General features: G+C 31.9%; 1 protein-coding gene across 1 annotated transcript in view; it reads right to left on the bottom strand.

The window, feature by feature from the left end:
* Positions 1-18,762, bottom strand: part of NWD2 (NACHT and WD repeat domain containing 2) — a 157,098-nt gene that overhangs the window by 73,935 nt on the left and 64,401 nt on the right. The window contains exon 2 of the mRNA XM_051964510.1: positions 13,578-13,666. Within this exon, the coding sequence (XP_051820470.1) occupies positions 13,578-13,666 (89 nt within the window). The remainder of the gene's footprint in view (positions 1-13,577; positions 13,667-18,762) is intronic.

Raw genomic sequence — 18,762 nt, 5'->3', positions numbered from 1 at the left:
AAATAGATCTAGGAAAGATAATTTTAAAATAATTGGTTTATTTGAAAACCATGGTTAAAAAAGCCTAGATATCATCTTTCAAGAAATTATCAAGGAAAACTGCTCTGATATTCTAGAACCAAAAAGTAAAATGGAGATGGAAAGAATCCATTGATCATGTCCTAAAAGAGATCCTAAAATGAAAACTCCCAGGAATATTACAACCAAATTCCAGAGTTCCTAGTTCAAGGAAAAAATATTGCAAACAGTCAGAAAGAAATAATTGAAGTATCATTAAATCAAGTAAGGATAACACAAGATTTTGCGGCTTCTATATTAAAGGACTGGAGGGCTTAGAATATGATATTCCAGAGGGCAAAGCAGCTAGTATTATAGACAAGAATCACCTTCTCAGCAAAACTGAGTGTAACCCTTTAGGGGAGACATAGAAATCCTATGAAACAGAGGACTTTCAAACATTCCTGAACTGAATTGAAAATTTAACTTTCAAGTTCAAGACTCAAGAGAAGCACAAAAAGATAAATAGGAAAGGGAAAACCATAAGATACTTAGTTAAGATTAAATGAAAATATGATATTTGTAGCTTATAAGAACTCTCTCATAATTAGACATAATTAGGTTTGTCTGCTATCTGTCTATGTATCTATCTAGACAGAGGGCATAGGTATGAGTTGAATATGACAGGATGTCTAAAAAAATAAAATTAAGGGTGAGAGGAATGCACTGGGAGAAACATTAAGGGAGACATAAAATAGGATAGATTATCTTACATAATAATAGAGACAACAAAAAGCTTTTACAAAAGTAGAGGAGAGGGAGGAATTAAAAGGGAGTTAGTAAATCTTATTCTCACAAAAAGGAAAAACAAACATATTCAAATGGGTATAGAAATCTATCTTACCCTACAGGGAAGTAGGAGGAGAATAGGACATGGAGGGGTAGGGGTAGAAGGGAAGAGAGATTGCAAGAAGGGTAGTCAGAAGCAAAACACTTTTGAGGATGGACAGGGTGAAAAGAGAGAGAGTGAAATAAACAAGGGGGAAATAGGATGGAAAGAAATACAGGTAGCAATATTAACTATGAAAAATATTTGAAGCAAGTTTCTCTGATAGAATCCTTGCTAGAATAAGGGGTCCCACCATTTCTTAAATGTGTAGAGAACTGAGTCAAATTTATAAGAATGAGAGCCATTTCCCCAATTGTAAGGGATCAGAAAATGTAAACAATTTTTGGATGAAGTAATCAAAGTGAGCTCACTTTTTTCATATGAAAAAATGCTTTAACTTACTGTGGATTGGAGAAGTACAAATTAAAACAATTCTGAGGTACTACCTCATACCCATTAGATTGGCTAATAAGGCAGAAAAAGAAAATGAAAATTGTGGAGGAGATGTGGGGAAAATGAGACATCAGTACACTGTTGGTGAAGCTGTGAATTGACTCAACCATTCTATAGAGCAATTTGGAATTATGCATAAAGGGCTACAAAACCATGTATATATTCTTTGACCTAGCAATACCACTACCAGGTCTGCATCTCAAAATAGATAAAAAACAAAAAAGAAAATTACCTATGAACAAAAAATATTCATAGCAGTTCTTTTCTGGAGACAAAGAATTGGAAATCGAGGGGATGCCCATGAATCAGGGAATGGCTGAATAAATTGTGGTATGTAATTGTGATGGAATATGAGTGTGCTATAAGAAATGAAGAGCAGAATGCTAACAGAAAAATCTGGAAAGATTTCTATGAGCTGATACAAAATGAAATGTAATATGTACAAAATAACATCACTATCATAAGATGATCAACTGTGAATGACAGCTATTTTCAACAATACAGTGATCTAAGAAAATTCTGAAGGACTTTTGATAAAAAATGCTTTCTATACCCAGAGGAAGAACTGATGATGTCTGAATAAAAATTGAAGCAGGCTACTTTTTATTTTATTTATCTTGAGTTTTTTCTTTTGTTTTATGTTTTCTTTCCCAATGGGACTATTATGGAAATGTTTTGCATGTTTATACATGCAAAAGGAATTGTTTGCGAAATGAGGTGGAAGGGTGGAAAGGAAGGAAGAGAGAGAATATGGAGCTCTAAGTTTTAAAAATTAGTTTTTATATGTAACTGAGGAAAAATAAAGTACTAAATAGAAAAAAAAAACAAACCAACTAACCAAAGAAGCAAATAAATAAGAAAACACTAAAGCTCAATAGAAAGGCTAGATAATGATTATGTATCAGAGGCAGGGCTTGGATCTAGGTTTCTCTCATTCCAAAGTCAGTTTTCTATCTATTCTATCAAGCTGACTACTTTCTATATACACAGTAGGTATGCAATAAATATTTTGTTGAATTGGACCTTTCATATTTTAGAAAGGAAGTTTAAGATTAGTTACTTTTGTGGGCTTTCTTGTGAGTATTTTGAGTAAGATTAAAAAAAAAGATTCTAGTGTCTTTAAAAATATCAAATTTATAGTGTAGTTCTAGACTCTGATGACATTTAGTATTTTATGGCATAGTACTGAAGAAAAGGGCTTTAAAAGGAAAAGTGATTAAGTTGCTAAAAGAAGGAAGAAATTAAATCAATTTCCTCTTGAAAATATTTCTTAGCATTATCTCATTTTCCCTCTGATGTTTCTCTCTTTCTTCAATGATTTGTCAATATTTATTATATCAATAAATATATTTGTTAATTAGTAGCGTAGTGCCAAATATTATGTTGAGCCCTATACGACTATAAAAGTAATATAAAACATGGACCATACTCTCAGTGCGCATGCAACCTCATTGGACTGCAGCTATAAATTATGCCAAACTCCTGGTAAGGAATTAAAATTCATCTAATTCAATTCCCTCATTTTGAAGATGAGAAAACTGAAGTCAAAGAGAAGTAACTGGCCTAATTCACACATCAAGTCATTGATAGAACAAGTTTTAGAACCCAGATCTCTATACTTCAATTTCAGTGTTTTATCCCTAACACTGTAGTTTCTTTAATTAGATATGCTTGTCCCCTCCTTTGAAATCCCACTTCTCTGTGTACTTCTCTAACAGCATTCATTAACATTGCCTTTCTATTATAGTTATTTGTATATATCTTATTACCCACTATTTATAATGATCTCCTTGAGGATCTTTAAAAATATTTATCATTGTATTCTTACCAAAAAATTGTAGAATGACTCGAGCATATGTAACAAGATAATAAATTTGAAAAGTTTTAATCTCAAGCCTACACAATATCTGATATTATATGTCTTTCTTTTGGACCATTTCTTGAACCTGACCCTCTCTGAAGGTTTTGTAACTCTCAGTTTATGCATTCATATTTTTCCTACTGAATCAGACTTTTAAAGTATTCCCCTTTTCCTTAACACTTATCTCACTTTCCACTGATCTCTCTATACAAAGTAAAAAAAAAATAAGGTATAAAAATGGAACTGAGCTTTTCAAATAGAGGCTAAGTATATGAAGTACAAACTATTTGATGCAAGTTGATATATGGTAAAATGTCTGCATGATCAATAATTGACAAAATGTGTTTTCAGGCTAAATTGCTTACCAAGACAAGATTTATTAAGTACTTTAAAAAATTAAGTTTAGCTTTTAGCTTAATGGCCGTCCAGTGGAATAGCTAGAATCTAATTTGCCATTTATTCAAATCCTAAGTTGTTGACACTGTGTTTTATGTGCCCATACTTATTCCATCATTAAGTATAAAAGCCCATAAAAAGTAATTTGATTTGTATCCTTTTTACTTAAAACCACTTGACTTGTATGAAAAAGAACTATGGTTTCTGGGCAACAGATATATTTTAGTCATTATGTTGCTGAACTAGTCTAAAAAAGCTTAAACCATTACATTAATTTATGTACTAGGATTTGAAAACAGGGATGCAAACATTCAATCTGTACAAAAGTAATTAATTCTGTTAAAGTGCATAATTATCCTATACAATCATTTTCTTTAAAAGGAATTTCCATTAATTAAAACTTGTATTTTCCCAATTAATTTTCTCTCTCCTTCCTTCTTTTATCCTCATCAATTGTTGTGTTTCTTAAAATACTTTCTAAAATAACTGATTTTTTTTCTTTTTTTAATAATTGATTTTTTACATTGAATATATATTTAATTTGTTTTTGTCTTACAAAATAGTTATAATGGGAATCTGTACCCTTATTCCAAAAATGCTCTCATTGCTCAAATATTTTTGGAAAGCCACCATCTGAATACTTTTCAGAACCAGCCTGTGGAAATTGCTGTTTTTCTGGTTACAGGGGCTTCAGAACCACAGAAATTAAGCATCAATCTGGAAGCAAACTACTCTGAAACAATTTCTTTGGTGGTTTGACTTTTTAAGGATTAGTATACAGTTATTATTACAGCAATATTAATTCATCATAATTTTATTCAATAGAATAATTGATTAAATATACATATTAATAATATAATATTGAAAATATTATATTATATATATAAACATTAGCAGTAGCATAAGAAAATCCCATTCTCTGGAAAACATAATACAGGAAGAAATGTCTCCTTTAAAAGAGAGTTCAGGACCCCCAAACTGGTCACTTCCTTTTCATTATGCTGGTAGGAAAAAAACTTAGCTATTAGATATTTGAAATTCTAGGTTCAATGAGAAGGCAGTTCTCAATTACATGCAAAATGCTAAGAGCCACTAGCCTTGGGGAAATGTTATACCTATCCTATGGAACAACCAGACCAAGATACTTAGATATCTGGGCTCCCTAAATGCACCTACCAAGGCCAGTTCCTGGATTAGTATAGTTGCTGCCTTTCTTGGTTTTATTAAAAAAAAAAGAAAGTAGGGGAGGCCTTGACTTTTAGGGGAATCATTGACAGAATCCTAGAAACATTTAGTGTTCCATGCCAAACTCCAGGGATACTCCTGCTTCGACATATTCAGAACCACAGACAGCTCTTCCTTGCTATTGTAGTTTTTGTGCTACCCGAGGGAAAGAGTGCAGAACTTTATGTTATCAAAGTTCACATTTATGTTCTTCAGTTTGCTCATCCCATCTTAATCACAAAACTTTACTCTGAATGGTATTTCTATCTTCAAAATTCGAGTCCAATCTCAAAGGATGAATTTCACAAAACCATGCTGATTTGGTACATGAAATATTTATGCCACTTAACCTTCCAATTGACTCTAAGAGATACACAAAAACCCTTCTTCACTTTATTGATTTTCTAGTACGTTTCTTACCATAGTTGATACAAGACTTCTTTTTTAGTCTCAAGCTTCCAACTCAATCTCTAACCTTTTATTCTCAACAGATGCCCCCCCTTAACTTGTTCTTTTCTGAGAAAATGGAGGTCATCTAATATAAAGTCCTTCAAGTTCCTTTTCCTGCTCCTCTAAGCTGCTCATATCCATTATATTTTGTTATTTCCCTTCAAATTCAATGTAATTCTCATTATTATCAAGGTTAACTAAATCTGCAATCTATGCCTCTCTTGCTATTAGCTTTCTTCCATCATCTCACAAACATCTTCAGTTCTTCCCTCCCATAAAAACAAGACAATAACAATAAAACATAATAAATCATCTTCATCTGACCTTGCTAACTCTTCAACATTAACATGTCCTTTTTTTCTCCTCTTCACTTTCAATAGAGTATTATGTAATCTCTGCTCTTTCCACATTTTATCTACTCACTTAGCAACTACTGAAATGTGGTTTCCTTAAGCCTGTTTGATTTTTATTTGTTCTAATTCTTTTTTTTAAAAATTTCTCTCCCTCGGAGATCTATCTCTTCAGGTTTTGCTCATTATCTGTCAGTATTCCCCAAAGGGTTATTCTGGATCCTCTTCTCAGTTTTTAATCAGAGTCGACAGGTTCAATTAGTCTTTCTCCTGATCTGGAGTCCTGGCTCACCAACTGACTTTTGGATATATCGAATAGGATATCTCAACAGCATCTCAAACTAAAAATATCCAAAACAGAATTTATCTTTGCCCTAAATTGTCCCTTCTTAATTTTCCTATTACCATCAATGATACCATCGTTCCCCCAGGGAACTCAGATTTAGAACATTGGTGTTGTCTTTGACTTTTCACTCACATTGCATGTGAGAGAAAATGTTAGGTTCCATTTTGGATATGTTTCAAATTTCTAGAGAGACAATATAATCAAGCAGAGAGCCAGTTTCAGAATCTTGGAAGACTTGGGTTCAAGTCTCACCTCAGACACAAACTGATCATATGATCCAAGTCACTGAGTCTCTCTTGATATCCCTAGAAACTTCTCTAAAACTTCAAGTTGCAGAAGAGTTTCCCATCTCCCCTGGCGGAGGAAGTTGCATACACTAATGAAACCACAGGAATGGGATAACAAAAGAAAGTTTCATATGAAGGGGACAGAAAAAACTTGAAATCCTAATTTGAATTTGGAAACCAGTCACATACAGGCAGCCCAAGAAATGTGAGTTTTCTGAATGAATAAATGTAAAGGTAGAAGAACAGACGAAATAAGGCAAGAATCTCATTAAAGTTGGAAGGTATGAAGAAGCATGAACTGCCAATAAAATCTGTACTTGGAAAGTGGTTAATCAATGTTTGTTGAATTAGATTGACTTTGATGGCATAACAGCATTTAAAGTCCATAACAACCTGGTTCTCTTTTATCTTTTTAGAATTATTTCATGTTACTTTCCTGTCCCCATGTTCTAGCAAAATTCACATATTATAGCTTCTTCACATTGACTTTCCATCCTTTGCTTCTGTGATTTTTCATGGTTTGACCTTTATGTTTGGAATGGGTTCTCTCCTCATCTCTACCTCAGAGCATCTCAAAGATCATTTTTAAAGCTTCAATTTAGGTAAAACTTTCTATGTGAAACATTTCTTGATAACACTTGTTGAAAATACTCTCTCCTACCTCATGGTATATTGTTTTGAATTAGCTTTATACAATTTATTTGTCCCTCTCCCAAAAAGAATATAACTCCTTGAGGGCTGGAACTGAGATCCTTTTGTTTTATTTGTCCAATACCTAATAGCATTTGTCTAGTGGTTAGTAAATGTTTGTTGAATTGAATGACAAAGAGACCAACAAATAAAAACTACTTGACCTTATGCAAGGCAAATTCTCTTGGCCATATTTGAATGATGTAGAGGCTGAACTAGATCTGAGAAGAATGAATCGACACATCTGACACATACTTTTCCAGTACATTAGTGGTGTTCTAGTAGCATGTAAGTATCCTTGACACCTTCCACTTAAATAACACTTGAGAGGAAAATAGCTAGATGTCCTCACCTCAGAATTTAACACTTACCCAATAGAATGAATGAATAAATCCCATATTTGTTACAAAGATGTTATACTATATCATTATTTGTGGAAGATGAATTATGCTATTATAGAGAAATAGGAACATGGAAAAGTTTCAAAAGAGAAAAAATAACATGAGACACGGCTTGCCAAAACAAGGAACTTCATAAAGAGACAGAACCCTCTCATCATGTATATCTTTTCTGGGGGGAGGGCAAATGCCCTATTTTTTAAAATACTAAACTTAAAAAACATTAAAAATATTTAAATAAAATATACAATAAAAATAAGATTTTATGTAAAATTCTCATTATTTAACAAAGTAAATTCAAACCTATTCCCTCTTTCCCAACAAGTGAAAAACAATAAATAAATTCGCTCTCTTTTCCTTTCTAAATGCAACTGAAGTCTTACTATGCTTATTTTCCCTTTGACTTCTTTGTTCTTCCCTTACTTGTCCTTCTCTCCTTCTTGCTCCTACTTTCTTACCTTCCTTCCTCCTCCTTCCCTTTCTTCCATTGTTAAATTCCACCAATGATAGTTATATTTTATAGGATAAGTAGAATTAATGGAAAAGCAGGTGGGACAGAGACCATAGAGAGAATTGACTTTAATATGAACACCACTGACATTTTGACTGCTATCAATGATCAAGTCATTTCCATTAATCTTCTTGCAGGTCAAAACCAACTGGGTAGTGTTTATAGTATTTTACTATCATGATAACTATTTTTCTCTACAAATATAGGGTTGTCATCATCATCATCATCATCGAGAGGATAATATGTAGAGGGCCAATCTTGAAGTCAGGGAGACTAGCTGCCAAGTCCAGCTTCTGATAAATACTGGCTCTATGAACATGCTAAGTTATTTAACTGCTAAATGCCCTAGGTAATTCTCTATGACTGAGTTATATATAAATTGCCATTTTGTTTTGATGGAGTTAGTATATATACAGTGAGCTTTCTTGACTAATGAAATAACAAGTCTAGGCCCAAAAAAATAACAATCACAATTATTCTCAAAATATACAAAAATTATCAAGAGAAAAAAAGAACTAATTATTTCTGTAGATTTGGAGTTAAAGTACTTTGGTAGATAATTAAAAGTCCAAATCCCAATCATTATATTAGTTGCCTCCAGCAGTACAGGGTAATTGAAGGGGTGAAGATATTCATAGATCCTTTAATACCTCATGAAACATTTGTTAAAATTCATTCCCTTGTGATAACAGTTATAACTGTATTTGGCAATGACTATTGATGCTCTGATAATACAGGTTATTCTTGCTAGACAGTTTTTTAAAAAATCGTACTTAGCCCATGTATATAATTTAAAAAATCATTCATTCATAACCCAGTGTTCTTTATCCATTGAATCCTTTTATTTTAAACTAAATTACAGTCACCACTTGTTTTAAGAACCTCTATGGACATGCTATTCCATGTCTTCAATAGACCACATGGTTCTATGCAATAGACTTTACTATAGCACATATATTCACAAATGACTTTCACCTTACCTAGACTCATTTTTCTTGTCTCTTTTTTTGCTGAGGCAATTGGGGTTAAGTGACTTGTTCAGGGTCACACAGCTAGGAAGCTTAAGTGTCTGAGGCCGGATTTGAACTTGGGTCCTCCTGTCTTCAGGGCTGGTGCTCTATCCACTACACCACCTAGCTGCCCCATCTTTCTTATCTCTTACTTTCCCCAATACTTTTTAATTCAATATTTTGGCATCTGATTATGCACTAATACTTCAGGGCTCTGTGATTTTTGTCTGTCACAGCCAATACAAATCCAAACTCTTGCTGACATATTTAACAGATGGTCTTTAAGAGCTGGGGTGGCCATAAAATTTGTCAGCATGTGGCCAACCTGATTTTGATTTAAACTTAGGATTTATCCTTATATAATACCCATAAAAACCTTTACTAATCCTATAAATAAAGCCTTCCTTGTGTGTTAGTTCCTACTAGAGTTTGTTTTTTGCTGCCATAACCTTTAAGAACTCAAAGTCGCCTCTGAACCATGATGAAACATTTGAACAGGATTGTAGTGTAAGATTATATACTTGATAATATCTTGTTATGTATTGGTTTCTAATAGTTTACATTAATCAATTCATTCAATTCACTCTTTCAATCAAAAATTTATTTAGCTTAACGAAGGCAAAAACACTGTTAAGTTCCTAGGGGAAATACAAACATAATAAGACAATTCCTGCCCTCTTATATTTGAGTCTTGTTCCATAAACAGACTGTAAACTATTTGAGGGTAGTAAAAATCTTATACTTTTGTATATTCTTTTAAAAGGCCCAGCTTAAGTAGGGGCTCAAATGCATGAGAAATGAAAAAAAAAACATTGAAATGAATTTCTTTTTCTGAAAGCTTCGTATATGTTCTTTAAGCATTTAAGTTTCCTTCTAGATAGTTCATTCTCTGTGCAATTTATGTGCTAAAGACTCTAGTATTAATTTTAATTTGTGTAATCATTTTAAGAAACATCTACATTTACACTAGTTTTTTGGCTTAAGGGCATATCTGACAGAAATTTTACTATATAGTACACAAAACAGATATATAACATGTCTAAGAATCAAATTAAAATATCTAGTGTCATAATTTAAGCTTAGACATTCTAATTTTGCTTCTTGCTAATACTAATCAATATTCCCAATAAAGTGTGTAGAAGCTTTCCTGTGGTTCAAGGACAAATCCAACTAACATATTGCAAGAGAACACTAAATCAGAGATGTGATTAATATACTCAGATGCATTTTTCCACATATGGTAATTGAGTCCCATGGGAGAATACAATGCTTTGAAAAATCTGCAGGTCTGATGTTTTCCACAATTGAGGCCTTGTTATCTGTAAAGCCATATTTTTCCTTGAAGTTCATAATATTGAACATATAATGAATTTAATTCAGGTTTATGATTTGTAGTGATTCACAACTAATCATTCAACAGTTGTCTTGATGATCTAGTATTGCGTGACATTTTACATACTAATTTTGCTATTTTGTACTATTATTTTATCTGTCACATTATAAATTGTCATGAGGGATCTCTAAGGTAAGTGTTTTACTTGAGTGTCAACAAAAAAGGATGAAATTTTCTTCTGCAAACAGAAGAACTTGTTCTTCCCCCATAATATGTATCTATATTTATATCTATATCTATATATACACACACAATTTTTGACAAAATAAGTATGAATCTGAGGAAGCACTGAAAAACTGAGATTTACTCTATAAATCAGGTAGAAAAATTCTGACCTTACAATTCTGTCTCTTGCAAGAGTTATTTATTTTTTACATTGAAGATAATACTTTGTGAGCTTTCAAACAACCTAATGTTTACAAGCAAATATTTTTCTATCGAAGGGCCTTTAAAATGAATGGAATATACACATGCTAATATATACATGAGTTTTATCACTGGTATTCACAAATCATTTTTGGCAGATCCTGATTTTAGTCTTTTCTTATACAACTAAAACTTCTTAGATATTTTAGAGCACACCCTCTGTCGATGAGGGGCTGAGATGGGATTTGGGAAGGTTCACTAAAAGATTGCCGTGGGACAATGAGCTAGGTACAAGGAGGGAGATATGAATCCTGATCGACCCAAAGTCCACTTTTGCAATTCTAGTATAGAAGGACTTCCAAGAGATAACTAGTTTTGGAAAGAGATGGGAAAGAGAAAAGAAGTGGGCTTCCGAATGGCTAGTAGGCTTCCCCAAGTCCCTTTCATATCCTTTTTTCCCCAGTGCTTCTAGCCCCAGAGACTGTGAACAATAAGATTGTTCTCTACTTGGTTGAATTGAGCTTTTATTTTACTCTCAAGTCTAAGAGCCTATTTACTCTTGTTTATTTTATTATTTATTCTAACCTGTATATCTTCTATTTCATAGATTGCTTATATAAGTAATTTTGCTCATTTTCCATGATTGCTTTGTGTATACCAAGTGTTTAGAGGAAGCTAAACTTGCCAAGAGTTAGTTAATGCTTACATTCTCCATTGTAGTGACCAAGGAAAATGGCTTTTATTCTGAACTCTTATTCCTGCTTTGCTTATATGTGATGTGTAGTGGATAGATTTCTCTTGCTGATATCCACCTTGGAAACCGCCTCTAAGAGGGGGTTCCTAACCATAGCAATGGAATTACAATCTCCTTTTGAGATATGAAGTAGGACACACTAGATCTCATATCTGTCTAAAGAAATCCCTTCAATACAGTCTATCCCAGAACCTTGTGGTTCTGGATAAATTCATATATTAGGAATCTGAATGAAAAAAAAAAGAATATTCCTTAAAAAGAATGAAAGTAGGAGTGGAATATGGTGAATATGGGAAATGCTAAATAGTGAATTCTTCTTCCCAAAGCTTAGAATTATCAAAAACTGGATTACTATGGTCATATCCTGTGTATTATTTATCTAATCTATTCTACTGATCCACCACTCTTTCAGAATGTTTTCATATTTATTGCTGTGTAATATAATTTAAAATCTAGTACTGGTAAGTTTCCTTCATTCTCTCTCTCTCTCTCTTTTTTTATCAATTCCTTTGATATTTTTGATGTTTTATTCTTCCAGATGAATACAAAATAATTACTCAATAGTTTGATAGGTATGGCATTGAATAACTCAATTAACTTAGGTAGAATTATTATTTTTTATTATATTAGCTCAGCCTACCCATAAACAATTAATATTTTCCCAGTTGTTTACATTTGTTTTTATTTGGGTGAAAAGCATTTTGTAACTGTGTGTATATAGTTCTTGGATTTATCTTGGCAGGTAAATGACTGAGTATTTTTTATTGTCTGTAGTTTTTTAAATGATGTTTCTCATCCTATCACTTCCTGCTGGGTTTTGTTTGTAAAATATAAAATGTCAATAATTCACATAGGTTTATTTTATATCCTGCAACTTGGATCAAAATGTTAATTGTTTCAATTAGTTTTTTAGTTGATTTCCTAGATTTCTACAAATACATTATCACAAAAGTGATAGTTTTGTTTCTTTATTACCTATTCTAATTCCTTCAATTTCTTTTTCTTCTCTTATTGGTATAGTTAGTACTTTTAGTAAATACTGAATAATAGCAGTGATAATAAACAGCTTGTTTCACCCCTGACCTTACTTGGATGGCTTTTAGTTTATCCCCATTATAAATAATAATTGCTTTTGATTTTAGATAGATACTACTAATCATTTTAATAAAAGTTTAATTTATTTCTTTGCTTTCTAGTGTTTTTCATAGGAATCAATATTGCATTTTGTCGAAAATTTTTCCTGCATCTATTAAGATAATCATGTGATTTTTGCTTCATTTGCTTCATTTACATGTAAATTGATTCAGTTACATATAAAGATAATCTTTAAACTTTTATTTTAAAAAATTTGAGTTCCAAATTTTCTCTCTTCCTCCTTCACCTCTTTCTTCCCTGAGACAGTAAGCAATTCATCCATGCAAAACATATTACCACATTTGTCATGTTGAGAAAGAAGACACAGACCCAAAGGGAAAAATGAAGGGAGTGAAAAATACTTGCTTCAATATTTATTTTGGACTTCATCTATTATTTCTCTAAAGGTGGATAGCATCTTTCATCATGAGTCCTTTGGAATTGTATTGGATTATTGTATTGCTGAGAAGAGCTAATTACTAAGAAAAGTCAATCACTGCACAATGCTGCTGTTACTATGTACAATGTTCTCCTGGTTCTCTTCACTTCACTTAGCATCAGTTCATATAAGTCTTTTCTGAAATCATCCTGCTCATTATTTCTTATAGCATAGTAATATCCCATTATACTCATATACCACAGCTTGTTCAGTCATTTCCCAAATTGATGGACATTCTCTCAATTTCCAATTCTTTTTTTTAAATCATTAAAAAGCTGCTATAACTATTTTTGTATAAGAAAGTCCTTTTCTCTTCGTGTTTTGATCACTTTGGGATACAGATGATATTGCTAGGTTAAAGGATATATGGATTTTTATATCCAAGTTGCTCTCTAAAATGGTTGGATCAGTTCACAATTCCACCAACAGTGATGTTATTTGTTTTTAACTTCTGTTACTTTAAGGAAAGAAATGTTTTGTGCTGCCTTATCACTCTGTTATCAGAATATAAACATTATGCATATGTTGTATCTCTCTCTCTATATATATGTATGTGTGTGTGTGTGTGTGTAAAATAAACCCAGAGTTTATAAAAGAATGATTGAAGATAGGGATAATAGCAACTTTACCTGAAATTCTAATCCATAGTTTTCTCTGCAGAATTCCCTCAGTTTAGGATACACATTTTCTCTTAGAGCTTGTCGTTCTGCTCCAGTATCTGTAGTAGGAAAAAACAACAAACTTTTAATAATAATTAATTATATTTTAATTAACTTTATTTCTCTAACATACATCTTGATTTCTGGGAGGAAGAAGGAAAATTAATAAGAAGACAAGAAAAGAAATATGACTTCGTTGCACTAATTTACAAGTGTACTAAAGTGTACTTAAACAATTCTTAGCTTTCAAAAGATGTCTGCTTGGATCAGAAAAGATTTAGGGTGAACATGATCTTACTGTCTTCAAAAATTTGAGAGACTCTAATATTTTAAAAGGGATTAAACTTAATGTGCAAGACTCTAGATGGAAGAAAGAGAACCAATGAGCAAAAGTTACTGGGACATAAATCTTGGCTCAATATAAATAATTCAAGTAGAGTTATTCCTAACTGGAATGGGCTGGTGGGGATTTTGCCATCACTGGAGATATTCAAGCAGAAGATGAATGTCATGCTTCATGAGTCTAGAATAAATGTATATTGTACTCTCAGGTCAAAAAGTGAGGGAGAAATTATTTGAGTACTCTTTCACTAGTTATATTTAGGCACTGGTGATAGATCAAATTTTTATTTGTGTCTACTTGAGAACACAAAGTGTTTTTCAGTGAACATGACTTTCAATTTGGCATTGCCAAAAGTTACTTTTGGTAGATGGATGGGTAACAAGAGTTATATACTTAATGATGTATCAACTCTGTGGAGAATAAATATTTGAAGATAAACTTGTTTATGGATTTCTCTACTATTTGTTTTTATAGAACAAACAAGATACCATCCATCCATTATCTATCTATATCTATCTATCTATCTATCTATCTACCCATCCTGTTTGTCTAATACATATACATATACATACATATACATATATATATATATATATATTATATATATATATAATGTTCACATATATAAACCTATATGTATATTGCAATGCAGATTATGTTTGTATGCACACCTACAAACATGTTGATGTATATATTTGCATGTGTATGTATTTGTTCATGTGTATGTGCATACAATTATATTTCTCAGGAGTTTTTAGTGCAGGATCATAGATTATATATAGAGAGATAGAGGGGGGCCCTTTTAAAGTTTCCAGCAAATAGTTTTGTTATTGTCATGACATTGAAATAATAATGAAGAAAAACCATTTGTTATTAAGCTCACTTGTAGAAAATTTAAAAGAAAAATAAAATCCCTATGTTGATACGCTATAGCATGAAACAAATTAATTGAACAGGTCTAGGATCTCATTAATGTAAATCTACTTGACAATTTATTCCTGCCTAGCTATATTGTGCAATTCTTGTCTAGGTCCTCTCAGAAGGTAAGCATAAGGGGTCTATTCAATATCATTGGGGGCTCTTGTATCTTTCTGTTCATATCTAAAGGATACCAGTAAGGAATTTTGTCATGTAACACTCCATCTTTTTCAGTCATATACTTCTTTGATATCAGCTTTTGCTATGTTTGCCTTCGATTTCTGATGCTTTTATTTCACTGTTTATATACACCAAAGGCCTTTCCATTGTATTCATTTTTTAAAATCCAAAACTTACATTTACCTAACTAAAACTGTGCATCATTCCTTTTTCCCTTTTTCTTGCTATCCTATACACAGTTCTCTCCTCTAACCTGACTCCCATAAAACTGAAAAAAATTGTTCCTGTAATTAATATACATAGTTAGGGAAGAAATCTGTAATTGTTGTGTCCCAAATGTGTGCCTGATCCTGCATTTTGAGTTCAACACCTCTTTTGTTTAAACGGAATGGGTAGTATGCTTCATCATAATATTTTCAGTATCATGTTTAATCATTGCTTAGAGTTCTGAAGTTTTTAAAAGATTTTTATTTTAAAAATAATGTTATTGTTTAAATTGTTTACTTTTTCCCTGCTTACTTCATTTTGTTCCATTTTATTCACATCTATTTAAACAAATCTTCCTGTGCCTCTTCTGAAACTTGTGGAAAAATAATATTTTATGACATTCATATACCACATTTTGTTCAACCATTCTCCAATTGGTGCGTACCACCTTAGTTTCTAGTTATTTGATATAATAAAAAAGATGCTATAAGTATTATTCTGTAACTTTCCAGGTTTTAGTATTATTCGTGGCACCATTGGATAAAATGGTCAGCGACTTTTTGGAATAGTTTCAAATTGTTTTCCAGAATGGATGGGCCAGAACACAGTTCTACCATCAGTTTATTAATGTTCCTGTCCTGCCACAGTACTTCCAACAATTATCATTTTCATTTTTTTTGGTCATGCTTGTTAATTCAGTAGGTGTGATAAGGAATCTGAGAACTGATGTATTTTGCATTTATTTATTTGTTAATGATTTGGTGTATTCTGTTAGCTGATTTGTTTCTCGTATTCTTTTCCCACATATTTTTCTTTCTTTCTTTGAACTGGACTCAGTTAGTAAGGAATTGCTATTTAACAAAACAAATGAAATACCCAAATGCTATAAAACAAGACTAAAACCCCCCTCCAAAGACCAAAAACCCCCTCCAAAATCTTACTAGGAAAACTGGATAGTAGCTTAGCAGAAATTGGATATAGATCAGCAATTCATATGATATACCAAGATAATGGATACTTTAATATAAAAAACCATATGAATAAATTGGAAAAACAAAGAAATAAATCATCTTGCAGATCCGTTGAAAGGGGAAAGAATTCATAACTAAACAACTGAAAGATCACCCAAAGTAAAATGGACAATTTTTATCATTTAACAATTAGAAGGGAATTGTTTTCTTGGTGGAATATTATGATGTCACAAGAAATAATTAAATGAATAATGTCAGGGGAAATTTAAAAGAACTTTATGAACTGATGTAGAGTGAAGTGAGAACTAGAGCAACAATTTATATAGTCACAAAGTGTTATAGAAAAAAACAACTTTGCATACAATGATTAACAACAAATTCAAAAGAACGAGATGAAATATGTCACTCAATCACATATAACACAGAAGGACTGAACTTAAAATCCAAAAAGATATGTTCATTTTTAGATGAGGCTAAGGTGGGAATTTGCTTTGCTGTACTATAGGAAGTGAAGAGTACAGAAATACAAGGGTCAGATGAATAAAAAAATACTTATTCCTTAAAAAATAAAATAGCTATTTTTAAAAAGAAAAAAAATTATTTGACAAAGATTGCTTGGAAAACTAGAAAGTGTCTGGCAGAAATTCATATAGAACAACATTTCCCATCACATACCAAAACAGCTCAAATGTACACTTTACTTTGATGTTGTGGAAGGACCTCCTAAACTTGTTTTCTTGAATTGCCCTATTTTCAGAGATGAAGTCCTCCTACACTAACATAACAATGTTTTTTTTTTTTTTTCTTTTTGAAACTGAAGTATTTCAGTGCCCTTGAAGCTGAGGTAGCTATAAGCCAACTCTGGCCAGATTGCCCATACTGATCAAGTGTTTGTACATCTGGAATCTTCTCAGATAAATAGACCGTTCTCCCTTCATGATATGACATTTTCAAGTTTTTCTTTCACTCCCCCTCCTCTGCTGCTTCCCTCCTTCCCCCCCCCCACTACTCCCAAATTCCTCTATTTCTCTATTCCTCCCCAAAGAATTTTCTTTTTGCTATATCCCATAAGTAACCAAGGTTATTGTGGGCTCTTTGATATAAAAAAAGAGTTGCTCTATGCACGTGTTTCTCTCTTGTATTAAATCAAATTACTACCATGTCTGACAGAGTTGTGACTTTTAGTTAACAATATAAAAGTTCATGTCATAAATAAATTAGAGAAACAGAATAAAATGTCTTTCACAATCATTGTTTCAACACAACAACAGATTCAAAATACTAACAAGAAGAGGTATTCCTTAATAGATAAATCAAAAGATATAAAAAGATACTCATTTTGATTCTCCAGAAAAGAATAGCATCCCCTGATTTATAGGCCATTACCACTTACAATAAAAAAATACTACTAACAAAAATTCTAGATTTGTTTCAAAAAAGTTTTAATTCATTAAAGGAATTTTTAAGGCAATCTAGTCTTTTTTTAATCCTCCATTTTAATTCTTGATCCAACTCATATTTTACTTATAGTAACTAAGTTCTATAAAGTTCTATGCCTCTATATACCATTAGAAAAAAATGACAATGTAAATAAAAAAGCATTCTTTATCTTTTCTGTTTTAATGTGTAGGAGGAGTTTTGTTCTAGAACTTGGTGTAATCAGTACAGTGCTATCTGAAAACAAGAACTCTTAGAAACTCCTTCAGCTTAGGACTCCATACTAGGTCTCATCCTATATAACATTTTTACCATCACATAATTATTTGTGTTTCTACATTGAAATAATGTAGAAAATATGATATCCCACTGAACTTGTCTGGTGGTTATATATTTTTGATTCAGTTGGATAAAATACCATCTTGATGATTTTTCCAACAAATTAACTACTATACATAATAAATATTTTGGAAGCCTCCTTGAAATATATAAAATCAGAGATGGTCTTATATCAACCCTCTAATCATCAATATTGGAAAAAGCATAGACATTTCTTGTCAATGAGATTCAACATTGTTATGGAAGACATAATAACAGCAAAATGAAGAAATGTCATTATTAAATGAAAATCTCCCCAGTTTCACAATAGCTAGAGGGGTATTTGCATACTGTATATTCATTAAGGCAGAGATGTCAAACACATGGCCTGAAGGTTGCATGCGTGGTAATATTCCCATGATATATAGAATCAGATTAAAATGTAATTGCAAAATATATAAATAAATAAATGAAAAGGAATATAGATAATATTGCATTTTAAAATTAATTCAAAATGCAACCCACTGAGATCCTTATGTGCTGAGTAGTGGTCTTTTTCTATTTGGTTTTGACCAAAATAGTATAAAGGAACTAATTTAAAATAGCTCTTTTAATGCTTTATATCAAAGATACATGAAATTTTAACTGAAATGGGCTACTGACCCTTTCTCAATATATTTTAGTTTTTATTAAAAGGCAAATACTTTGAAAAATAAGTTATATTCATGATATGCATAAAATTTATATATACACACAGAGAAACCAAATAGGGTATGAATTC

This window comes from Antechinus flavipes, chromosome 6, assembly GCF_016432865.1.
Source record: "Antechinus flavipes isolate AdamAnt ecotype Samford, QLD, Australia chromosome 6, AdamAnt_v2, whole genome shotgun sequence".
NCBI lineage: Eukaryota > Metazoa > Chordata > Mammalia > Dasyuromorphia > Dasyuridae > Antechinus > Antechinus flavipes.
This window is presented reverse-complemented; position numbering and strand designations above follow the sequence as displayed.